The 22,666-nt window shown below is 37.6% G+C and overlaps 1 protein-coding gene across 47 annotated transcripts in view; it reads right to left on the bottom strand.

The window, feature by feature from the left end:
• Window positions 1-5,880: 5,880 nt before the first annotated feature.
• RIMS1 (regulating synaptic membrane exocytosis 1) overlaps window positions 5,881-22,666 on the bottom strand; it is a 477,491-nt gene continuing 460,705 nt past the window's right edge. For all 47 annotated transcript variants that reach the window (XM_066253353.1, XM_066253373.1, XM_066253382.1 and 44 more), the window contains 5 exons: window positions 16,807-16,945; window positions 13,925-14,037; window positions 10,246-10,347; window positions 9,549-9,688; window positions 5,881-8,220 (listed from right to left, as the gene is read on the bottom strand). In XM_066253353.1, the coding sequence (XP_066109450.1) occupies window positions 8,002-8,220; window positions 9,549-9,688; window positions 10,246-10,347; window positions 13,925-14,037; window positions 16,807-16,945 (713 nt within the window). In that variant the 3' untranslated portion in view covers window positions 5,881-8,001. The remainder of the gene's footprint in view (window positions 8,221-9,548; window positions 9,689-10,245; window positions 10,348-13,924; window positions 14,038-16,806; window positions 16,946-22,666) is intronic.

Genomic DNA, 22,666 nt, shown 5'->3' with positions numbered 1-22,666 from the left:
ATTGGTGGTCAGTGAGAGGAGCATAGTTCCCATTGAAATACTGGTCAGTTTGTTGATTTAAATTTACTCGTTCTTTATTTTAAATATTGTATTTGTTCCTGTTTTGTTTTTTTACTTTAAAAGAAGATATGTGCAGTGTGCACAGGGATTTGTTCATATTTTTTTTATAGTCTGGCCCTCCAACGGTCTGAGGGACAGTGAACTGGCCCCCTGTGTAAAAAGTTTGGGGACCCCTGCTCTAGAACATCATTTGAAAAGGTCTTGTCAAGAGGAAGTGTTTTAAAGAGAAAAAAAAATTCCTAGAACATTGCTCCAGAGGTACAACTTAGCGATTTTTATCAAATGAATCAAAGACCTAAGTGACTGCAAAGCCATGACCAGTTTCACGGGGGCGTTGCTCCCAGTAGAGAGAAAACCTCTGGGAACAGTGGCGGGTGACACAGTTCTGCTTTCTAGGCCTGGGCGCTGGCACCTCTCTACTGAAAGTAAGACCCAGGCACTTGAGCATCACAGGAGAGCGGGGCCTGTTTCACAGACGTAAGGCTTGTGTGGTCACATGGGGGCCTTGTGCTCAGAAGGGCCTAGATTTTGATTTAATGTTCCATTGTTGCCATCTTAAAATTCTTAATTTTAAAACAAGAGGCCGCTGCATTTTTCTCCCCCACTGGGTTTTTTAAGTTCTTTAGCAGGCCCTGCTGGGGAATTTGCTAGAAATCTATAATTTGAGCACTGCCCTCAGACTTTTAAAACTGAATCTAAATTTTAACAAGATCTTGAGTGAATTGTTGCAACATTAAAGTTTGAGAGTCACTGGTCTAGGCCACCTTCGAGGTAGCTGGGGCTCAGATGGAGTGGGAGGGCTCAGATGAGGGAGCCTGATTGCATGCCTGGCAGGAACACAGGGGAAGAGCTGCATTCTCCTCTTCAGAGCAGAAGACTCAAAAGACATTTAGACCAGAGGGCCTGTGGGTGGGGGAAGTTGGGAGAAGATTAAATTTGAGGAGAGAAGAGAGTAAGAGACATTATTTTACAATACAGGGAATAATAGTCGCTTCTTCAAAACCATTTCTCTTAAATCTTAATGATCTTTTACAAAGTTTTGAAAAACCCAATTCTCACTTTAGAGTACAAAAGGAAATTTGAACAATGACTGACCACAGGTTTCTGACTTTGGCATATAATCTAAGCTATTGTTGTTGTGGAATGAGGCAAGAACTCCATTATCAGGGGCCAATTGTTCTTCATTGTTTTTTATGAATTTCCAATTCTATTTCCCCCACTCATACACACTTTGCTTTATATTATCAAGGGGTTTGAACATTTACAAAAAGAACAGATTGAAAGAGTCTTTGACTTTAGGCTATAGTTGCTTTCAGAAGAACAAGAAATCTCCAAGGAAAATACTCCAGTATGCCAACTGCTAGAAATAGTGGTGGTAGACTTACAGGTTTAAATACATTATAATTTAGAATTATACTGTTGTAATAACTGTGAAAAAATTTAAATAGGAATTTTTTGGAGCTTGGTGTCATAAAGCAAGCAATTCATATGGGTTATACTTGCAATTTTAATGGACTACCTTTCCATTATAGAAATCCCCATATGGTATGCATAGGTTGAGATATCAAAACACCATTTTTGACATGATAATACATTTAGATAAAAAAAAAGCAAATCAAAACAAACAAAAACAGTATTCTTTTTGGAATACAAGCTGGAGAATTTTATGTAAAAAAATTTTAGCTAAAGTCTACCAAAAAGGATAGGATTTAACTTTGTCTCTCAACTGAAGGAAGAGCTATAGACCCCATGAGCATTATAACTACAGCCATGTTGGGAGTAGAAAGTAAATTTGTGTTTATGAAAAGGAGGTCAATTTTTAATAGACTGAGCAACAGCGATCTAGGAGAACATGGAGTCCTCAATTTCCTTGCCATTCATCTGTTCTTCCGTCTTGTTTTTTTGCATACATTCTATGTGCCAGGCACTGCAGTTCTAGTTCATGAAATTGTTTATCCCTTGACTCATTTCAAGAGGATTTACAAAGAGTTTCATCAGGCCATTTTATTACAACATTATTGGAAAAAGCATAAAAAAATACATTAACCATGAGCTCTACTATGGTTCATACAAGAGGACAGTTGTTGAACAGTGCTCTGGATAGCCAAAGAAAGTTAAGACCATGCAATGGGTTATTCTATTTCTATAGTGGTTCCAGCAAGACATTTAGGAGGTCCTAAAAGTATAGAAATGTTCTCTTACTTTTTTTTTTTCTTACCTCTAATTGAAAATTGGGCATTTTTTCCCACTGTCCCTATAGGCAGAAAACCACAATAGCACAGGAGTACCTGTGATGTTGTTGTCAAAAAAATTATAGGTATTTTTATATCACATCAGAGTTGCTCATCTCAAAAATACAGTAGTTATTGGATTGTTCACTATGTCATTTCATACTTCAGTAAATAAGTTATATATATTACTACATCACAAATTTGTTCTTAAATTTTTAAAAAATTCTTTTAACATGATTGTTTTCTAAAATCTTACATACCTCTTAAATGAGTTTGATATTATTCTGAGGAGTCCAAGTGCTTTACCAGGCACCATAGGGTACAAAGTTTATAAAAGATTAAGAACCTTGTGATGTATGAAAAAAGCTATAGAAGAAAACACTTTCCCAGACATTAACTAATAAATTGCTGAACACAGAAACAAAAGCATTATGGACATCTGTTTGAAAAATGAAATATATTGAGTGATGTATTAGAAGACAAAAGTATATAGCCAATGTAAGAAGAAGTTTTAATTAACATTCAGTAAAAACCAAAAGCAAAACATTAGAGAGAAACTTGGTGAGTTTATAGTGGAGTGAACAGGATGGTAGGAGTAAGTTAGTGTGGCTGGGTGTGTGCTTTCTGATGATTTCGCTTTATGAGTTGGCAGAACTTGGAAAATCTAGAGAAATGAAGAGATAACAGAACGCATACTAGTCTAAAAAATCAGGACAAATATCCTGCTATCACAGTGCTGACATTCTAGGGTGTGTGTATAAGAAAGGCAGTGGTCCTGTCTACTCATCTGGGTGGACTCATTTTCCCACCGAAGGCACAGGAACTTTCTACATTCCTCCTTTCCAGTCTTTGTCTTGCTCACTTGACTTGACATTGTAGAATGTGTGCATATACCAAAGGCAAGAGCCTCATTTATGGCCATTCTGAGTGTTGTTGAATTTTGGTATATATGTATATATATATATATACACTAACTATATATGCTGTGCCTCCTTCTTAACTGTGGATCATTTATGAAGCCACTCTGTTAGAGCAACGTGTCATTCACTCACATGTATTGACTAGGTCCCACTTGAGGGATAGAAGCAAGTCTCAAGGGTATATGACCAATGTGAGTCAAGTAAAATTGTGACAAATATTTACAAAGTGGGATAAGGCAATAAAGCCAGAGTGGGATATCACATTCTTTGAGCATCATGGTTAGAAAAAATGTGGGCTAACTTCAAATCTAAATGAGGAGGTGATGCTGGAGACTGGAGGAGAAAGAGTGAGGAGGACCAGCAGGAAGGAGATTCTATGTGTTTGCTCATTCAGTGTTTTACTTATGCAAGTACTATGTCGGGTGTAGGAACTGTGAAAGGGACTGATGATTTCTGAGCTCCTCTGAGACTGTACACATATATGCAGAGTCATGGAATCTCTTTTGTAAGCAAATAACTTAAGAGGGTTTATGGACTGACTCTGCGAGGACAGAAGTGTTCCATGGGGCTGGGAGTCAAGGCATTATCAGTTCGAGCCCAAGACTCAGGGTATGTGACTGCTGCAGAACTAAGGGACACTGTTCCCCCGAGACTGGGGATAAGGAGGAGGGTAGGGGGACTCAAATGATAATTTTACCTTGGAATCAAAGGGTAAGTCTGGGCTTGGCTGGAGACAACGTTGTTCTAGCTCCTTCATTCGTACTCTTCCTGAGAGCAGCATAAGATGTACTCAAGAGGTTTGATAGTACAAATGGCAGCTTCAGTCAGAGGACACAGGAGAGAGTTGGTAGAGAAGAAGTTTAGAGGTTTCAGCGGATGAAAAAGAGGTCACCCACTTCTATCCCTATTCCTGCAACTACCCTGGCGTGAGAGACCAGCAGCTGCCTTAGGGCAGAGAACGGTGTAGGTTAGACTTCTTTCCCATAGGTGGACTCTTCCTTCTTGAAGATCTAGGTCATCTGTAGTCATCTATTGGAAGGTGCACGGTACTGCGCAGGGCAGGCTCTGGAGCCACAGACCTTGGTGTATATCCCAGCTCCATCACTAACTGCATTGTGACCTTTGACCTCCTGCTTAGCTTCTCCAAGCTGAAGACCCTTTGTAAGAAATAGGGGTCATAAAAGTACTTAACACACAGGACTGTTATGAGAATTAAATGTAATCCTGTAGCCCTTTTTCATACTAATTCATATATATATTATTATAATTTTTAAAAATGTAATGATCTCTCTTAATAGATAGAATGTCCCTTTAACACAGGGTAAGGTTTTATTTTCTTTTTCTTTTTTATATCCAAACTACTTAATATCAGTACCCATCAAAGCCCTTAATAATGTTGGGTAAGTCTAACCAGATCATACATCTCAGCCTGGGATTTCCGTAAAGTAGGTTATCCAGGTCAGCAAGAAACCATGTACAGTTAGCAAAATAGCTTTTTTTTCCAGTTACTTCTCCTTATTGTAAGCCCTGAAATCATAATGCTGTGCAGGCTTATTTGACCTAATAAGTTTTTTGTCTGGAAAAACATATTCTAAAGCCATCTTCAAATGGCTCCTACTTTAGTGGCAGACGCGCCCCTGCCCTCCCCATCTCATGCTATCTTAATACACGTGTGTCACACAGCTCTGCTCTGACAGCTGGTTGTAAACTGAATACATCAGTTGTTTCAGTCTCCTGTTGACCCAGTCTAACAGATAATTTCATGTCCTGTAGACCAGACAACTGGTTGATTCAATAGAATAATTCAGTCAACTGTTTAAAAAACTTGAAAACAACTGAAGTAGTGACAATGTTTCAAATTGCTCGTCTCAAATTTGATAGTGAGTTAGCTGTGCTTATTTTGCTTTACAAAGTTAAAGCCAGTGTGGTCTATAAAAATGTAAGAGCTCTCAGCAGGTGGAAAGTAGATCTCAACAGTTATTTTACTACCAAGCATCCTGAAATTAGTGCTTATCAACCATTTGTGAAAAATGATGATTATGAAAACTATGAACACACTATTGGAGAAGAAAAATAATATGAAATGAAATTAAGAAAGCTTAATAATTTCTTTTAATATGTCACTTTTAGAGACTCTACTATATTTGAAAATATATTTCCTAAGGTTCTATTAAAGATGAATTAATGTATTGCTTGGTTTAAGTCAGCCTACTCTAAGGCAAGGTTTTACAAATCAGGGATTCAGAATTAAAAGATGAACAGAGCACCCAGATGCTTTGACGAGAGACACAAAAATTATTATTTTGTCACATAGCTCAAAACGATCTGGCAATTAGACAACAGACTTGTCTCTTTTATTAGCACACGCAAACAGCAGCAGAGAAACAACCTTCCATTTGATTTTTACTGAGATTTATTGTTTTTTAATAATGCCACTTTTCAGAAGTATAGTCATGTGCTCACTTAGACAGGCTGACAAAGTGAAAACTTGTACGTGATGCAAAGTACCCTTTAGGCCATAGATTAAGACATAGATAGTGCAGTGACAAGTCAAGTCAAACACCCGCAGCAGACAGAAAATCCCAGCCTCCCCTTCCCATGACCTGGCTCCCAGGTTGCACCATAGAACCCACAGTAGATATCTGGGCAAAACATAGAACACAGATGGCTACCGACTGACATGAAAAGTAAATTTTATTAAACATGTTTACATACATGGGTTGGAAGTTCATTTAAAAGCACAGGGGAGTGTTAAGACAAGTGGTCAAAATAGAAAGATACTACCCAATTATAATTAGTTGATTGTTGGCCACTAAGACAGAACGGAATCTAGTAGAAGTGCACCAATGCTTCAGTTCCTCCTGCTCAGCATGGTGAGTAGTGGTCAATCTGTGCCCTGTGGAATGATGGGCAGGTAATTCCGCCATGTGTAAATAATAATGAAGAATTCACTTGGTGCAGGCAGTATGTCTATGGATTAAAACCTAGTGTGTACACAGTGTCTACATGTGTTACAGCCCCACAGTAGAAATCTACACCAAAATGTTTATTAGAAGGAATTTGGTCCATACTACATCACGTTTTCCAGAGGGTAAAAAATAAAGTCCATCTATAGACATTTCACCCCAGGCTCACAGATTGAGTCTGGCAAAAACCTGCAAAATGTCTATAACAAAAATGGATGGCTTAGATTTCTTGGTTATTTCAGTAGAGTAATTAACGAGCAAACTGTACAGGTACATGCAACATACAAGCGGGCCTATGTGGAACTAACATCCATTAGTAAATAACCTTTTGTTTCTTTTCTTTTTCGTTTTTTTATTTCTTTAAATTTTTTTTTTTTTTACAAAACGTGCATGCAGCTTTGAACAGTTCCAAGTCATGCTGCTCTATTCGTGTAATCACAAAAGTTGAATGACTCATAAAAGGAGGAGAACATATCGATGCAGCTGCAGAGTGTGCAGTATGGAACACACATACAGGATGTCACAAGGGAAATTCAAGGCCAAGAAAATCTCAGATGAAGAAAATGCAAATTGAAATTTGACTTTTGTTTTATTCCCCATCCCCCGCCAAAAAAAGTAAGATACTTTGCATTAAAAAAATCAAGCTTTGTGCTTGCATCAATCTCAAAGAAATGTAAACTGAAATTTGATAAAAACATTACTCTTTAGTGCAGAATATTTCAACTGGAATTTCCAGCGGAATATTGAGCAGCTCATACCATGCTCTTTCTTGGGCAGATGAGATGTCTGCACGGAGACATGGCCGAGAAGCCTGGGCACAGCTGAGAGTGTCTTAGGCTCAAATCCATTTCTAGTCACCATTGTGAGAAGTCACAAGTGTGGTTTATACATATGAGCATAAACTCTTTTTTTTTTTTTTTAACGTCAGGAAGAAAAAGACATTACAAGGAGTGTTTCCAAAGTGTGATTATGCAGCTAGTTTCCATTCCCAGCATTAGTTGCAGTTCGACTTCTTTAAAAGTCTTCCATGCAAAACAATGGAAACAGAAATTGATTTTTTAAAATGCAAACAGATATACTCTGCATTTTAAAAAAAAGTAGTTCTGTGATTAGTTATTTTGGAAGGTAACTTATTGTTTTCTGGGTTTCCACACATAAGACTCCGAAGCATTATAAACTGAAAGTCAGCGGAACCCGTCAGGGGCCTCGCCTTGTCTGGCTGCCGAACATCTGGAGCAGATGGGACAGAGACTGCTTCAGCCCTTTTTTTGGTGCTTTTGGAAAAAGAAAGAAGGGTCTCTGTCAGCATGGTGAGGCTTGTCCTGACACAGCCAAAAACCAGTGGAAATAAACACGGTGAAAAAATGAAACAAACACATCCAAAACCAACAAATAACACACACACACACACACACACACAAAACAAAACACAAAGAAGAGAACTTCTGAAACACCAGGGAAATAACACTGCTTGTGGTCTGTGTAGAAACGGGTAAATACGACCTTACACAGAGTGAGAGTTTCCAGTTTGTTCAATTTGGGGAGTGTGTATGCAAATTTGAAGTTTCCTCTTTTTCTATTTGCTGGAAGCATCAGTGACTCTCACTAGCTCGTTGGCTCTTGCTGTAATTTGATAGACTGCCTTGTTCTGTCATATGAAGCCAGGTTTGAAACAACAATTGGGACACATTATTGAAAAACTACTACAGGTAAAACACAAGTTGATTGTCTGTCTCCAACAATGCTTTTGATCATGAAATATCTGCTTCAGATTATTATCCTGAAAAGGTAGAGTTTTGTTGGAATGACTCTGGTATGAGTTCACTATGATCGAATGCAGGGAGGCCCAGTTGAACTTTCCAGAGATGATTGGGAAGCCCGGCGGGTTAGGGGAGTGAGGGTGGGGTCCACCAGTGATGACGGTGGGAACAATTTGTACCATCCAATCACCATGCTGGACAGATCGAGTTCTTCCAACAAGATCTGAGCCACACCCATAAAGCATTTATGGTCCATTCTGCCATAGTCTCCCCAGACAATCACCTGCAGAGACAGAGAAATGAAATGTAATAAAACTTGAACTTTGAGGAGTTGAAAACTATTCTGTAAAAGCGGGCCACTCGGTAAAGGAGAGGAAATGACTATAGCTAACACCACAAAAAAGAACTAGATAAATACTAATATTAAGGAGCTCAACGAGACACTCCACAGTAATTTTTAGGTTCAATGGAATACAAGTAATGTTTCCCTAGTCAATGAGGGGGATTACATATATAAACCATGTTAAAGAAACAAATATATACAATCATTTATATGTAAATTCAACACCTTCTCTAGTAATCATTATCTAGTAGGTAATATGCAGGGAGATAGAGATATAAAAATTAAAATTTGTATAAGCGATAAGGTCAAAACAACCTAACTCATTGTACAATGGAATGCATGTATGGTGGAATACATATGGAGAATGAGAATATTCATTACATCTCTTTTCTATTTTGGACTTGTTAGCGAAGGGGCAGGTTGAAAATAATTGTAAACTCATGTCTTTTGAGGACTTGCCTGACGATTTTGATTTGCTCAGATGACTAATGAGTGAGTGAGCTCCCTCACGACCTGGGTCAGCACCTGTTGGTGTCAGGTAAGCATTCCATTAAACTTACTCCTAGCTTCTATTTTCCAGTCCTTTAGTTATCTGTCTGTGAAGGCTCTCAGCTGAGCTCAGTCACCCACTTTACACCAGCGGGGGTGGTGAATCCTGCCTTTTCAATTTACTGAGTAACTGCAAATGATTTAATTTCTGCGGTACTCAGACATACTCTTTAAAATGGAGATGATGACATTTACTGCACATGGTGGTTCAAGTGTTTAAGAGGTAATGATGTTTGTAAACACTGAACAATTCACCTGCCATTCAACCCGTCTTGAGTATTGCTGGTCCCTGTACACTTCTGCTCTCCTTTCCTTTCTCTCTTAGTAGCCCGTAACTTCTTAGAGCACATAGAAGTGCTCAGTAACCTATGATTAGCACCATTTGCTTGATATCTGTTATCTATCTATCTATCTATCTATCTATCATCATCATCTATCTATCTATCAATAGGCAGGAGGTGGCAAGTAGGGCAAAAGGAGAGGAGTGGCTAGAGAGAAGAAAAGAGGGAAAAAATTGTTTTTCATTAAGTCCCTATATATGTTTAATACTATACATTATTTGAATTGCCAGGCAACAATTTGTTATTTTCTTCTACTCAGGGATGTTACACCACATTTCTCCCTACTGAAATTTATTCACTTCTTGTTTGACCACTTCTTCAGTGTTTACATGGATAATGTAGATTGACAATGTAAAAATCACACAAACTACTACTGACCTGAAGAACTTTACCCTGTGGACTTTCATCAAACACCAGGGACTGTTGATACAAAGGATCGAGGGTTTTCCGTGCAATCCTTGTCTTCTTCTTGGCTATGCAGGCCCCGTTTTCCAGAAGGTACACTTTGACGTATGGAGCTAGACAAAGGTAATATTAACACAGAGGAAGTTAAATTAAGTTTTTTAGAGAAAGCCTTTTTAGAGCTTTAGAGATGCTTATTTAAAGTTTTCCAACTGACTCTTTAAATCACTTAAAATTTCCAGTGCTTCATAAATTCTACCCCTTAGCTCCCATATGTTAGCACTGCTGCCCTTTTCCTCATTTCAAATAAATGTACGCAAAGGTATCTTAAGACTTTGACTTACTTGGGGTATAGCTGGAATTACAATTCACCTTCCTTCCTTCCTTCCTTCCTTCCTCCCTCCCTCCCTCCCTCCCTCCCTCCCTCCCCTCTCTCCCCTCCCCTCTCTCCCCTCCCCTCTCTCCCCTCCCCTCCTCTTCCCTCCCCTCCTCTTCCCTCCCCTCCCCTCCCCTGGGAAAATAATTGTGCAGCGATTCATATTTACAGACTCAAAACAGAGAATCTGCCTTTTTAATCAACCGGACGGTAAGAAACAGAGCATATAAAATTCCGATGCAGTGGATATTGTGAGTTGTGTGCCTGTGTGAGATGTTCTTTTTCACACATCCTTACCAGGTGTAGATTTGGATCCAGGCTTTTGCGTGAGGCTTCGCGCTCTGATAACTTCAACCTCTAACTGGCCCTTTTTATCCTCCATTCCAATTTGTATATCACCTGCAAGTGGAGGGAAAGCAACATGTTTCAGCTTCTTTACAGTTACGCGTAGTTAAAAAATAGTGGTCCATATCAGGTTCCAAATATGATCTTTATAATCTTGATAAAAACTATTATTTAGTACCCCCCAACTCCATTCTTTTCTCCCCACCTCCATTTCAAGGTTTTGAAATGTTTTCTTCAATTTTCTGGTACTAATCAATCTATGAGAGTCCCATATTAGTTTATAAATTGCTTAATGACAACAATATTGAAGTATCTAAATAATTCTTAAACTCTAATAAGATTTCTTACCCTTTATGTCATCTAGAATAGACTACTTAATAAAAATAATAATTTATCTATATTTTCATTATCTAGAGAAACCACTTAATATTTTATCCTAGCAATCTCATAAGTTCTTTCTTCCTTCCTTCCCACCCTTCTTCTCTTCCTTTTTATTTATCTACCTATTTTGATCATACATCCTCAGTTTATTGACAGTATGGACCACTAAATAGGCTTGCCATTACCTATTTAATCCACATCCCTGTTGATGAATATATAGCTTATCTACATTGCTATTTTTTTTAAAATTTTATTTATTTACTTATTTTTTACAGAGACAGAGAGTGAGTCAGAGAGAGGGATAGACAGGGACAGACAGACAGGAACAGAGAGTTTTTCATTGCGAGTTGCAACACCTTAGTTGTTCATTGATTGCTCTCTTATATGTGCCTTGACCGCGGGCCTTCAGCAGACCAAGTAACCCCTTGTTGGAGCCAGCGACCTTGGGTTCAAGCTGGTGGGCTTTTGCTCAAACCAGATGAGCCCACGCTCAAGCTGGTGAGCTTGGGGTCTCGAACCTGGGTCTTCTGCATCCCAGTCCGACGCTCTATCCACTGTGCCACCACCTGGTCAGGCGTACATTGCTGCTATTATAAACAGCACTATAGTTGCTTTATAAAATATTTTTGCACACTTGGTCAATCATCTCCTGAGCATAAATTCCTCATCTTTAAATTATTGGGTTTAATGGAATGGGCATTCAAAAATTCCATGCATATTGGCACAGACCCTTCAGAAAGGTTATAGCAGTTTGCACTATCACCAGAATGTCTAATTTTTGCCAACCTGATGGTTTAAAAAGTTGCAATTTGCATTTCCTTCATTATTAGGAAGGCTGAGCACATTTCTACATATTTGCAATTGATATTCCTTCTCTTATATCTTGCCTGTCATATCCATTATCCATTTTTAATAAGATGTTCTTCTTTTCCTGATGGATATGATAGTTTATCTCTGAAAACATTACATGTAATTGTTTCTAAGTTATGTTTAGTTAGATGAGTCATCTCCATTTTTCAGTTGTGAATTCTCTTTCTTTGCCAGGTCAGTGGATCAAATTTGTGACTCTGGATTATTCATTAGTTTTACAATTCTGTTTTAGATCTCAGCTCTTGGAGGTCTCTTGGTCTTTTTGTTTTTGCTTTAATCACATACACACAAAGTTTAACAAGTCAAACTGTTTTATTAGTATGAAAAAGTCTCATACTCACTGCCAACATGTTTCCGTTCAGGGGTCACTGCTTTCATAATTTTCAATATTCTTATCTAATCTATTTTTTACTTTTTGGCATTTGTTTCCATATCTCTAAATACCATACTCATAAGATATTATCTTAGTTTTTTTCAGTTTTAGATATTATTGAGTTCTAATTTCTATCTCTCTCATTTCTTGTTTCTCCCCACCACATACTAGACATTTTCTGTCATCCCCTTCTCCCAGTATTAATATTTACATTATTATGATTATGTAGAAATATTTATAGCCAAGTGAACTGGAATACTATGATTATTATGTCTTATTTTTTGGACAGCTCTTCTTTATCCCTACACTTAATAAATGTCTTTTAAAAAAGCATTTGCTTTTTTATGTACATATCGCTAAGTGGACCCCTTCCTCTCTCCTGGTTGCTTACCCCTTCCCTAAAATCAAACACACTAGGTATTCTATAGATTGTACTCTTAGGAAACCTCACATGTTCCAGTCAGGACAACTTGCTCTGAAAGCTTGCTCTAGCCGTTATCTTCAGGTTTTCCTTCACCACCAACCACTTCTCTCTGTGTTGAAGCATTTATTTACTCGATCTCATCTTCTCATTTTAGTTCACAATTTGTAAAGCTCACTTTGTTTATTTTGTCAAAGTATATATTCCAATAGCTTTCTGAGCAATGTTGGGTGTAAGGGAAATGTTTTGAGACCTTCCTTGTCTGAGAATTTATTTATTCTAACTTTCAACTTACTTGAAAATTTGGCTGGCTATTATATATTCTATGCTGGAAATCAACTGTTACTCAGAATTTTGAAGGTAGTCTTCTAGCTTCCAGTGTTATTATTAAAGAGTCCATTGAACATCTGATTTTGATAATTTTGTATAGAATTATCCTCTTAGGAAAGTTGGGAGGATTTTCTATTAATTTCTGGTGTTGTGAAATTCCATGGTGCTGTGCCCCTATACTGACCTAATTTCAATTTGAAAGGACCTTACCTCATAGGTCCTTTCAAACTGGAACCTCATGTCCTTCAGAATATATCTATTGCACATGCTACATATAGTTTTCTCCATTCATTTCATTATCTTTCTTTTTACTTCATTTAGGGTGTATTTTGCTAGTAAACATTTTAAATTTATCTGGCTTTGATTTGGTCCTTTGGAAATTCTTCCCACACAAAGAGTATAGAAACACTACCTGAAGTGTTTATCAGTATTTTCTTTTACCTTTTTCCACCCTTTGTTTCTCTTTACTGTTGAATCTGAAATATCATTTTTTTAAGTTTTTAAGTAGGAAGATATTTCACTTTAAAAAAAATTTTTTTTTAAATTTTTTATTTATTCATTTTTGAGAGGAGAGACAGAGAGAAAGAAGGGAGAGGAGCTGGAAGCATCAACTCCCATATGTGCCTTGACCAGGCAAGCCCAGGGTTTCGAACCGGCGACCTCAGCATTTCCAGGTTGATGCTTTATCCATTGCGCCACCACAGGTCAGGCAAAAAATTGTTTTTAATTTATTCATTTTAGAGAGGAGAGGGAGAGACAGAAAGAGAGAGAGGAGAGACAGAGAGAGAGAAGGAGGGGAGGAGCTGGAAGCATCAACTCCCATATGTGCCTTGACCAGGCAAGCCCAGGGTTTCGAACCGGCGACCTCAGCATTTCCAGGTCACGCTTTATCCACTGCGCCACCACAGGTCAGGCCTCACTTTTTTTAAACAAAGATTTATGCCAAGATCCTTTCCTGAATAATCCATTATTTTTTCCATGCTATGAAATACTACCCTCTATTCTACATTTGGATCTATTGTAGACCCTCTATCTCAACAGGGGTTTTTTGATAATTCAAAGATATAGGACTAACTTTATTCATTTTGCATAATGTCTCTGGTTAGAGAAATGCGTTTAGAACCTAGAATAGTTATTTGAAACCAGCAATACCCTAGCTAGAATGTTACTTTTCACTTGCATTTCTCTTATGCTACTTCAAATGACCTTGTCAACCATGACGTATCAGCTTTCCTGTAGAAAAAAATGATTCTCACCCATTGCAGGAGTGGCGAGGGTTTGGCGGCCAACAAGCTGGGCTGGTCCCAGTCCATCAAGAAAATCACTGAATTGACTGTCTGCTCCTAGTCGCACTCCAGGAAATATTAAGCTATTACAAAGAACAAAAATGGAAACATTAGCTCTCCTAAAATTCTTTTCATTAGTTCCCATTTGACTACTATTTCCTATCATGAATCATAAATATTACTTAGACAATCAGTTTACTTATAAATTATATTGTCTCTGAACCAAGCAAGCATATGAGTAAGAGTCAGCATTGATTAAAAAGGATCTAAACTTTCAAATTTAGAGTTGATGTTTTATTCAGGAGAGCTCAGTTATAGTTTTTGATATATACATCTTCTGGACATTTACACATAAAATTCCTACACAAATATATCACTGACATAAAATATAAGATGCAAATGTTTGTATCCTGAACTTCTCATAAATAATTGCTCGTAAACATTGAATAACATTACTGTTAACCTTAAAAATGTATAATAATTTATTTTTGTGTGTGTGACAGAGACAGAGAGAGAGACAGACAGAGACAGACAGACAGGAAGGGAGAAAGATGAGAAGCATCAATTCTTCATTGTGGCACCTTAGTTGTTCACTGATTGCTGTCTCATATGTGCCTTGACCAAGGGGCTACAGCAGACCAAGTGACCCCTTGCACGAGTCAACAACCTAGGGCTCAAGCTGGTGAGCCTTGCTCAAACCAGATAAGCCTGAGCTCAAGCTGGCAACCTCAGGATTTCGAACCTGGGTCCTCTGCGTCCCAATCCTATGCTCTATCCACTGTGCCACCACCTGGTCAGGCTAATAATTTCTTAAATAAATATTATAGCATAGTCCACATTCTTATTTACAAATAAAAATGTTTAATTTATTCATTTTGAATAAATTAAATTTTTATATCATCTGAAATTTTATTTAGTTCAACTAGAAATAAATTAATTAAAATACGCCTCTAACACACAGACACAGACAGCAGTGTGGTGACAGCCACAGGGAAAGAGGGGTGAGGGGTACGTGGAGGTGGGCAAAGTGGGGAAAATGGGATGAAAGAAACTTTGCGTGGGGCGATGTGTGCATGATGCAGTGTGCAGATGTTTTACTGAGTTTCACAACTGAACCTGTACTCCAATAATCTCAATTAAAAGTAAAAAATTAAAAACTAAAAAAAATTAAAATATATCAATAAATAAAAAGATCTTAACATTTTAAAAAATATGCTTATTTCTTACTAAATCATAACTTCCTAAAATTGCTGGGCTGTAAGCTTCACCGGAGTAGTGATATGCTCTTCTTGTTTATTGGTGTATCCTGGGTAACAAGAACCAGGCTTGTTGGGGAGTTGGATTTCAATGAGTACTTTTTGAACAAACAGATATCCATAGGGATTTATTATTTCCAATGTACTTCCACACATACGATTTCCTCACAATCAGTAAATTAGACAGGGGACATATTATTATCCCATCCAGAGACTATTAAAAAAAATCTTAGAGAGGTTAATGGGCTGATCCAATGGTAGAAGTAAGTATTATTTGATTTGTTAATTTTTTTAAATTTATTTATTCATTTTTTTTAGAGAGGAGAGAGAGGGAGCAAGGAGAGAGAGACAGAGAGAGAGAAAGAAGGGGGGAGGAGCTGGAAGCATTGACTCCCATATGTGCCTTGACCAGGCAAGCCCAGGGTTTCGAACCGGCGACCTCAGCATTTCCAGGTCGACGCTTTATCCACTGTGCCACCACAGGTCAGGCGATTTGTTAATTTTTATAACAAAAAATAATGTTTCCAGTCTTGCATTTGCACATGCCTTACAGTACTCCATCAAATATTGGTATTTTATCAGCAAGTTTAGCTCCATAACATTCATTCCTGCTAATTTTTGTTTTTAGCTTTCTTGCTAGGAGTATGCATCCCAAACATTTGATCAAATAAACTTACTAGTTTTAAGAATGAGAAAGCATATCACAAATATTAACTTGGCATAATTTTATTTCACTTTTTCAACAAAATAGAAAAATTTCAGTAAAATAAAATAAATTATTAATATTAGATTGATGAGATATTTAAATGGTAATAATTAATTACAAAAAATCTGTACATGCTCAACCCCCAAGTAATCCACTGAAAAATAATAATTACTAATTTGTAAGATCTATGTCCTCAGTAAAAGTTGTTTTACCAGAAAAATCCTCAAGCATAGGAAAATGCAGGTTTTATGTAGGAATTCATATGAAATGGTAAAAATCAAACTAGATAAGCAAAACAAAAATCATTATATTTTTTTCAAAATTAATTTCAGAATTAACTAAAACTCTTTAATCAAAAAAATAACAAGGAAAATAGATCCTGATCTTTCATCGTAAGGTGGAAATGATGTCTTCAAAACAAGAACATTTAAGTGGCTATTATGAGAATGTTAGACTTACAACGTAAAGCCCAAAATAGTTTGGAGAAAAGCAGGAATATAGAAAATTAGTTCCTCACTTCTAAATTTTAATACAGATTTTGATAACTGGGATGACAATGAGTTTCCCATATGAAAGACTCCATTAAATGTGACATTTCTAGGAAGAATTCATCAGTAAAGTATTCTGAACTTTTCTTGGTGACAGAAATCAGTTAACTTCTGTTAACTGAACATTTATTTCATCATCCCCTTGAAAGTTCTGAATGACCAGGTAGGTGCAGAGGTGTGTCTGTGTGTTTGTATCATAAGAGGTCATGTCGTTTTTAAATAGATAACTGACCAGGTAGTCAAATGAGGAAGCTGCACAGTAACCCTTGGTGGCTTTGCTATTTTGCCTATGACTACAACTCTGTGGTTCTACAGCCATACAGATATGCTGACATCACCTACTTCCCCTCGGAGCTGTAGCTGTTGATGCTGCCGTCGGTAGACTCTCGACTCGGCTGCCTCACCATCTTCCTCATTTCGGCGGCCATCCCTGTCTCTGTGCTCCTCTGAATGGTGCTTTTCAACTTCTTGTGGCCCGACTCTGGCAGGAGGAAGTAAAAGAAACTCTAAGTTTTGTTTAGACAGTTCCCTGAATATTGACTCTGCTGATTACAGTAACAGTTAATTATGTACATAATTAAAAGTTTACTCAGAATTATAGTGTCTAAGAGAATCATCTGATTAATTAAATGTTTTTTGTCAAAGTGGGCATGGGCCGAGCGGGGTAGCAGCAGAGAGCAGACCACTGCTCCTGTCCCAGAGACTGCCTAAATCTCAGTGAGCCAAAATGAACTCATCGTATTATTGATGCTGAAGTTGTGGACTTCAATAAAGAAGTGGATCTGGCACTGAACTGCTATGTGGAAAGATCATGTTGAACAACCTAATCTGGAATGCTTCAAATGTGTGAAAACTGACCTAAATGAGCGGGCCACATCCTTTAACGAGGAAGAGCCACGATTCTGGTACTGCCACACATCAGCAATCCTCTTAAAGAGAAACTTCAGAATTTTATGTAATGATTTTCACAACATTTTAACATCCACAAGCTCATTGAAGGTGGCGTGTGTTACTTCTGTGGGTAGAATAGGTATTACCGTGTTTCCCCATGTAGAAGACATTCCCACGTATAAGACGCACCTTAATTTGGGGGTCCAAAATTTGAAAAAAAAAATGTATTACATAAAGTTATTGAAACTCAAGTTTTTATTCATCATAAAATTCATACAACTCATCACTGTCAAAACTTCCATCCATTAGCTTATCCTCATCTGTGTCTGACGACAAACCACTGTCTTCAATAATGAGTGCAAAAACAAGTGTGACAAAGCAGGAAATGCAAGTAAAAAAATGTACAGCCACTGTTTAAGACACACCCAGTTTTTAGACCCCAGAATTTTTGAAAAAAGGTGCGTCTTAAACATGGGAAAATACGGTTCTTCAATTCTAAGGCTTCCGCGTCATCTCAGGGCCTTGTGACGCAGTGGCAGGTGGGCTGTGAGTCTTTAGGCACCGCACGTTACCCTGCCTGACCATTGTCTCGAAAAACCGTAAGATCAGAACAACTCCTCTGAGCCCCTTTGAAAAGCATTAACCAGCATTCTATTCATAGCATAGGAATGAAATTCTAAAACATCTGATTAGAACAGTATCAAAAGGTTAAACAAACTATTAGATTTTTATTATCTGCCATGCTTATTTCATTTAAACATTCTATAAGCATTTCAGGTTTTATTTCAATGTTTCATCAAATATCATTTGATACCTATTAATAATATATGAAAAGTGCTCTATATACATAACTACACACATAAACTATATGGATATACCCATAAACTTTTTAATCTTCATAAAACCTCTGTGAAGCAGGTACCTTAAATGCTGTTAAATAAATCACATGAAAGGCCACAGGTTTTCCTCTGAGTTTTGGTTGTTAGAACCCTTTTGTAAATTGTCTAATAAAAGACCTAATTGGTATCCGATCTGGATTCAATACTGAATATTTTCTACAGAAGAGCCACGGTGTTCCTTAAAAACACAAGTCCAAATGTGATACTTCCTTGCTCAAGTTCTTGTGATGGTTTATCATCAAAAGTAAAAGAAAATGCAGGTTTGTTACCGTGGCCAGCAAAGTGCCGTGTAAGACCTGGGCTGCCGTGTAAGACCTGGGCTGCCGTGTAAGACCTGGGCTGCCGTGTAAGACCTGGGCTGCCGTGTAAGACCTGGGCTGCCGTGTAAGACCTGGGCTGCCGTGTAAGACCTGGGCTGCCCCTCAGCCCACAGGACCACAGCTGTGCAGTTGCACTGTCTTCCTTGGATTTTCTTGTACATAACAAGCCTGTGCTTCAGGCCCTGTTTCATTACTGCCTGTCCCTTCTGATTTTCTTGCCTTGCTGCCTCATGTTTCTCAGGCCTCTGTTTCAATGCCACCCCCTCCGGGGCGTTTTCCAGTCCTCATATGTCTCCATCACCTTGTCATACTCTACATATTTCTTCACGGCACAGCGCCATCTGCTATTACACCTCCAGTTGTTTGTTGTGTTTATCCATTTAGAACTTAGTTCTATGAGAAGAGGGTTGTGTGAATACCGCTTACTGATATCCCTAGTATGTAGAACAGTGGTATGCACTCAGAAATGGGATCACACCACAAACAGCAATGTGCAGTTTTCTCATTCCATTTAATATAATTATGATAAATCATGTCCATGTTTATGCTTTTTAATGACTGCACCATTCCATTGTATGGTTATGTGGTATCGTAATTACACCATCTTAGTGATGAGCATTTGGGATGTTTTCAGTTGCGAGAGGAGAGTTTTTATAGAATAGATTTCTAAAAACTGAAACACTAGTGAAAGGGTAGGGATCTGGCTAATCTTGATAGCTATTTCTAAATTGTCCTTTAGAAACATTTTAGCAATCTGCACTCCTATGAAAGTTATACAGATGCACCCATTTATCTACTGAAGGCAAATGAAGTTTCTGCATTTCCCCTTTCTGGTCTTTGTCTTGAACATTTTACTTGTTATTGTACAAATTGTACACTTATTGAAGGTAGGAACATTTACAGATATTCTGAGTGCTGTTTAGTTTTGGTATATATAAATAAAGTCACTGTGGTAGAGTATACATATTGGCTAGATCTCATCTGAGAGGCAGGGGTAAGCCCCAAGTATGTATTACCAATGTGAGCCAAGTAGAATTGTGACAAATGTTTACTTAAGGCAGGATGAGGCAATAAAGCCAGAGTGGGACATCAAATTCTTTGAAGATCATGGCTAAATAATTCAGGCAAACTTAAAATCTAAATGATGAAGTGATGCTGGAAACTGGAGGAAAAAGAGTGAAGAGGACCAGCAATAAAGAAATTCAGGTGAGAGTGTTCATTCAGTTTTCTATCCATCCATCCATCCATCCATCCATCCATTTAATGAATATTTATTAAGTCCTAATGTGTGTCATACCCTGTTCTAGACGCCGGGATCTCCCGCTGTCTTGCAGCTTACATTCTAGTGTGTGTGTATACAAGAAAAGCAAGGACAAATAAACAAATAATAGAACTAGTAATAAGTGCTACAGAAATAATTAGGCAGGACGAGGGGGATAGAGAGTGACAGGGTGAGAGCAGCAATAGTTTTAATAAAAAGGGGTCAGAGTCTCCTTAAATGTGATGGAGGAAGTACACAAGCCCCAGGGAACAGGAAGTACCACCACAGAGGAGCTGGGCCTGGTGGTTGTGATGGGAGGCTGTAATGGTGGTCAGGAATGGCATTGCTCTGTCAGCAGCACACAGTTCTCCAGGTTTCTGCTGCAGTCTTTGCAGTGCTCATGCTGACTGGCCAGGAGGCTCTGCTGCCATGACCCCAGGGCTCTGTGTGCACCTGGCAGTCCAGGGGACAGTGGAGGGAGGCTGTCAAGACCTTATTTCTGTGCATTTCCCAACAAAGTTTCACATGGTTGTCATTTACTACATACTTGTTTAATGAAAAGAAAACATTTAAAAGTAAAGAGTCTATTAATTTGTTTGTTTTTAAATTTAAATGTCAAGTTTTCTTTTTTTAAAGGATTTATATTTATTTATTTTTATTTTATTTATTCATTTTTAGAGAGGACAGAGAGAGGGAGAGAGAGAGACAGAGAGGGAGAGAGAGGAGAGAGAGACAGAGAGAGAAGGGGGGAAGAGCTGGAAGCATCAACTCCCATATGTGCCTTGACCAGGCAAGCCCAGGGTTTTGAACCAGCGACCTCAGCATTTCCAGGTCGAAATGTCAAGTTTTCTTGAAGAACGGTATATCTACTGGGTGTCCTGAAATTCTGAGAATTTTAAACCTTAATAAGTTCCAGAATGTAAATGCTACACACTTTGAAAAAGACAAAACATTATTTGAGAGGATGGTGATTGAAATTCCTTTTGTACTTATTTAATTTTATAAATTTGAATTATACATTTTTAATTTTAAAGTTTTTGTTCTAGTACTTCTGAAGATGGCAAACATAAACTAACTTAGCTTTTGCCTTATTCAACACAGAGAGCTTTGATGAACTAAACAAGTTTATAAAGGCCCAGGTAAAAGCTGAATAAAAAGGTCCAGCTATCAATCATTCTCATTTAAATAAATAAGGGCTCTAATATTACTTAGAATGAAAGGTTGGAAGAGACACTGTTTTGTATATGTGGAAACTATACATTTGGCCAAGCATAATTCATGCAACAAATATTTGTTCAGCACTTACGATGGGTTGCGCCTTTTCTAGATGCTGGTGATAGATACAGCAATGAAAACAGACAACGATCCCTGCCCAGATGGAGCTTACAGTCTAGCGAACAGAAGGACTTGCTCAGCATCTCGCTCGTTAGCAGAAGAGGCTGAATAAGAAACCTGATTTTCTGAATCTCAGTCTTAGTCTTATAATTCCATTATATCACAGTTTAGGAGAACACAAAATCTGATCTTGTTTATTTACAAATAGAATAATGGTTTAGCCACATAGATATTTTCATGTATATGTTCTCCTATGGACTTATAAGCTCATTTGAAAACTTTGTTAAAAATCATATGTATTGTGTACAAGTACAAATGTATATAATTACTGTAATCATCTCTTTTGCCCATGCTGTATTTATAGCATCAATTATGTTACATACATGTATTATTTTTAATATCAGTATATTGCATAAAACATTAAGTATTAGAAAATATTATGCATATTAACAATATCAGCCTTATTTAATAATTATTTTATTCACTGAAGAATCATTAACCTGATAAAGACATGAACTGTACTATCATATTATGACATGAAACCTTTGACTTAAACCTCTGTCCCAAGTATTATACAAAGAACAAAAAAGGATTAGAAAACTAGTATATTTTAACATTCTATGTTTAACAAACATTTAACATTTGAGCAATATTTTACTCAGATTTGGAAAAACGAACTTTCTCTCAGAATATTCCTGTCATATTTACATATGAACTTACCTATATTCTCTTTTCATATTTAGAGATATATGTTATATTTAGAAACACCCTGTTGACACATTTCAGTGGTACTTTGAAATACAAATTTAATTTGTTCTATAACCGAGCTTGTAAGTCAGTCAATTCATATATCAAACTGCTGATACTGAACCCGTGCGCCAACGCGCCAACTAGAGGCAGCTTCCTGAATCACAACTCGTATCTCGGAATTTCGCTTGGATCTCAAACAAAAATACGGACCGAGTTGCAGCTCATATCTTAAAAAATTCGTATGTTGGTCTGTTCGTATCTCAAAGTACCACTGTAATTCATTCTGTAAATACGCTTAAGCACCTAGTACCTATAATCAACCTTTTTTGGGCCACGGACCCGTTTAATGTCAGAAAATATTTTCATGGACTGGCCTTTAGGGTGGGACGGATAAATGTATCACGTGACCAAGACAAGCGTCAAGAGTTAGTCTTAGACGGATGTAACAGAGGGAATCTGGTCATTTTGAAAAAATAAAACATCGTTCAGACTTAAATATAAATAAAACGATAAATAATGTAAGTTATTTATTCTTTTTCTGTGGACTGGTACCAAATGGCCCACAGACCAGTACCAGTCCACGGCCCGGGGGTTGGAGACCACTGATCTAAGGCATCATTCTAGGTGGTGCAGCTACAACAATAATAAGACAGGATAGCACATATAACAAACAACTAAAACAAATAAATTAACATGATAATTTTGGATACTGGGAATCATCATGGTAAAGAATAAAGCAGAAGGGA

The sequence above is a fragment of the Saccopteryx bilineata genome, chromosome 1 (assembly GCF_036850765.1).
Source record: "Saccopteryx bilineata isolate mSacBil1 chromosome 1, mSacBil1_pri_phased_curated, whole genome shotgun sequence".
Lineage (NCBI taxonomy): Eukaryota > Metazoa > Chordata > Mammalia > Chiroptera > Emballonuridae > Saccopteryx > Saccopteryx bilineata.
Note: the sequence above shows the minus strand (reverse complement) of the source record. Positions and strands in the feature narration are given on the sequence as shown.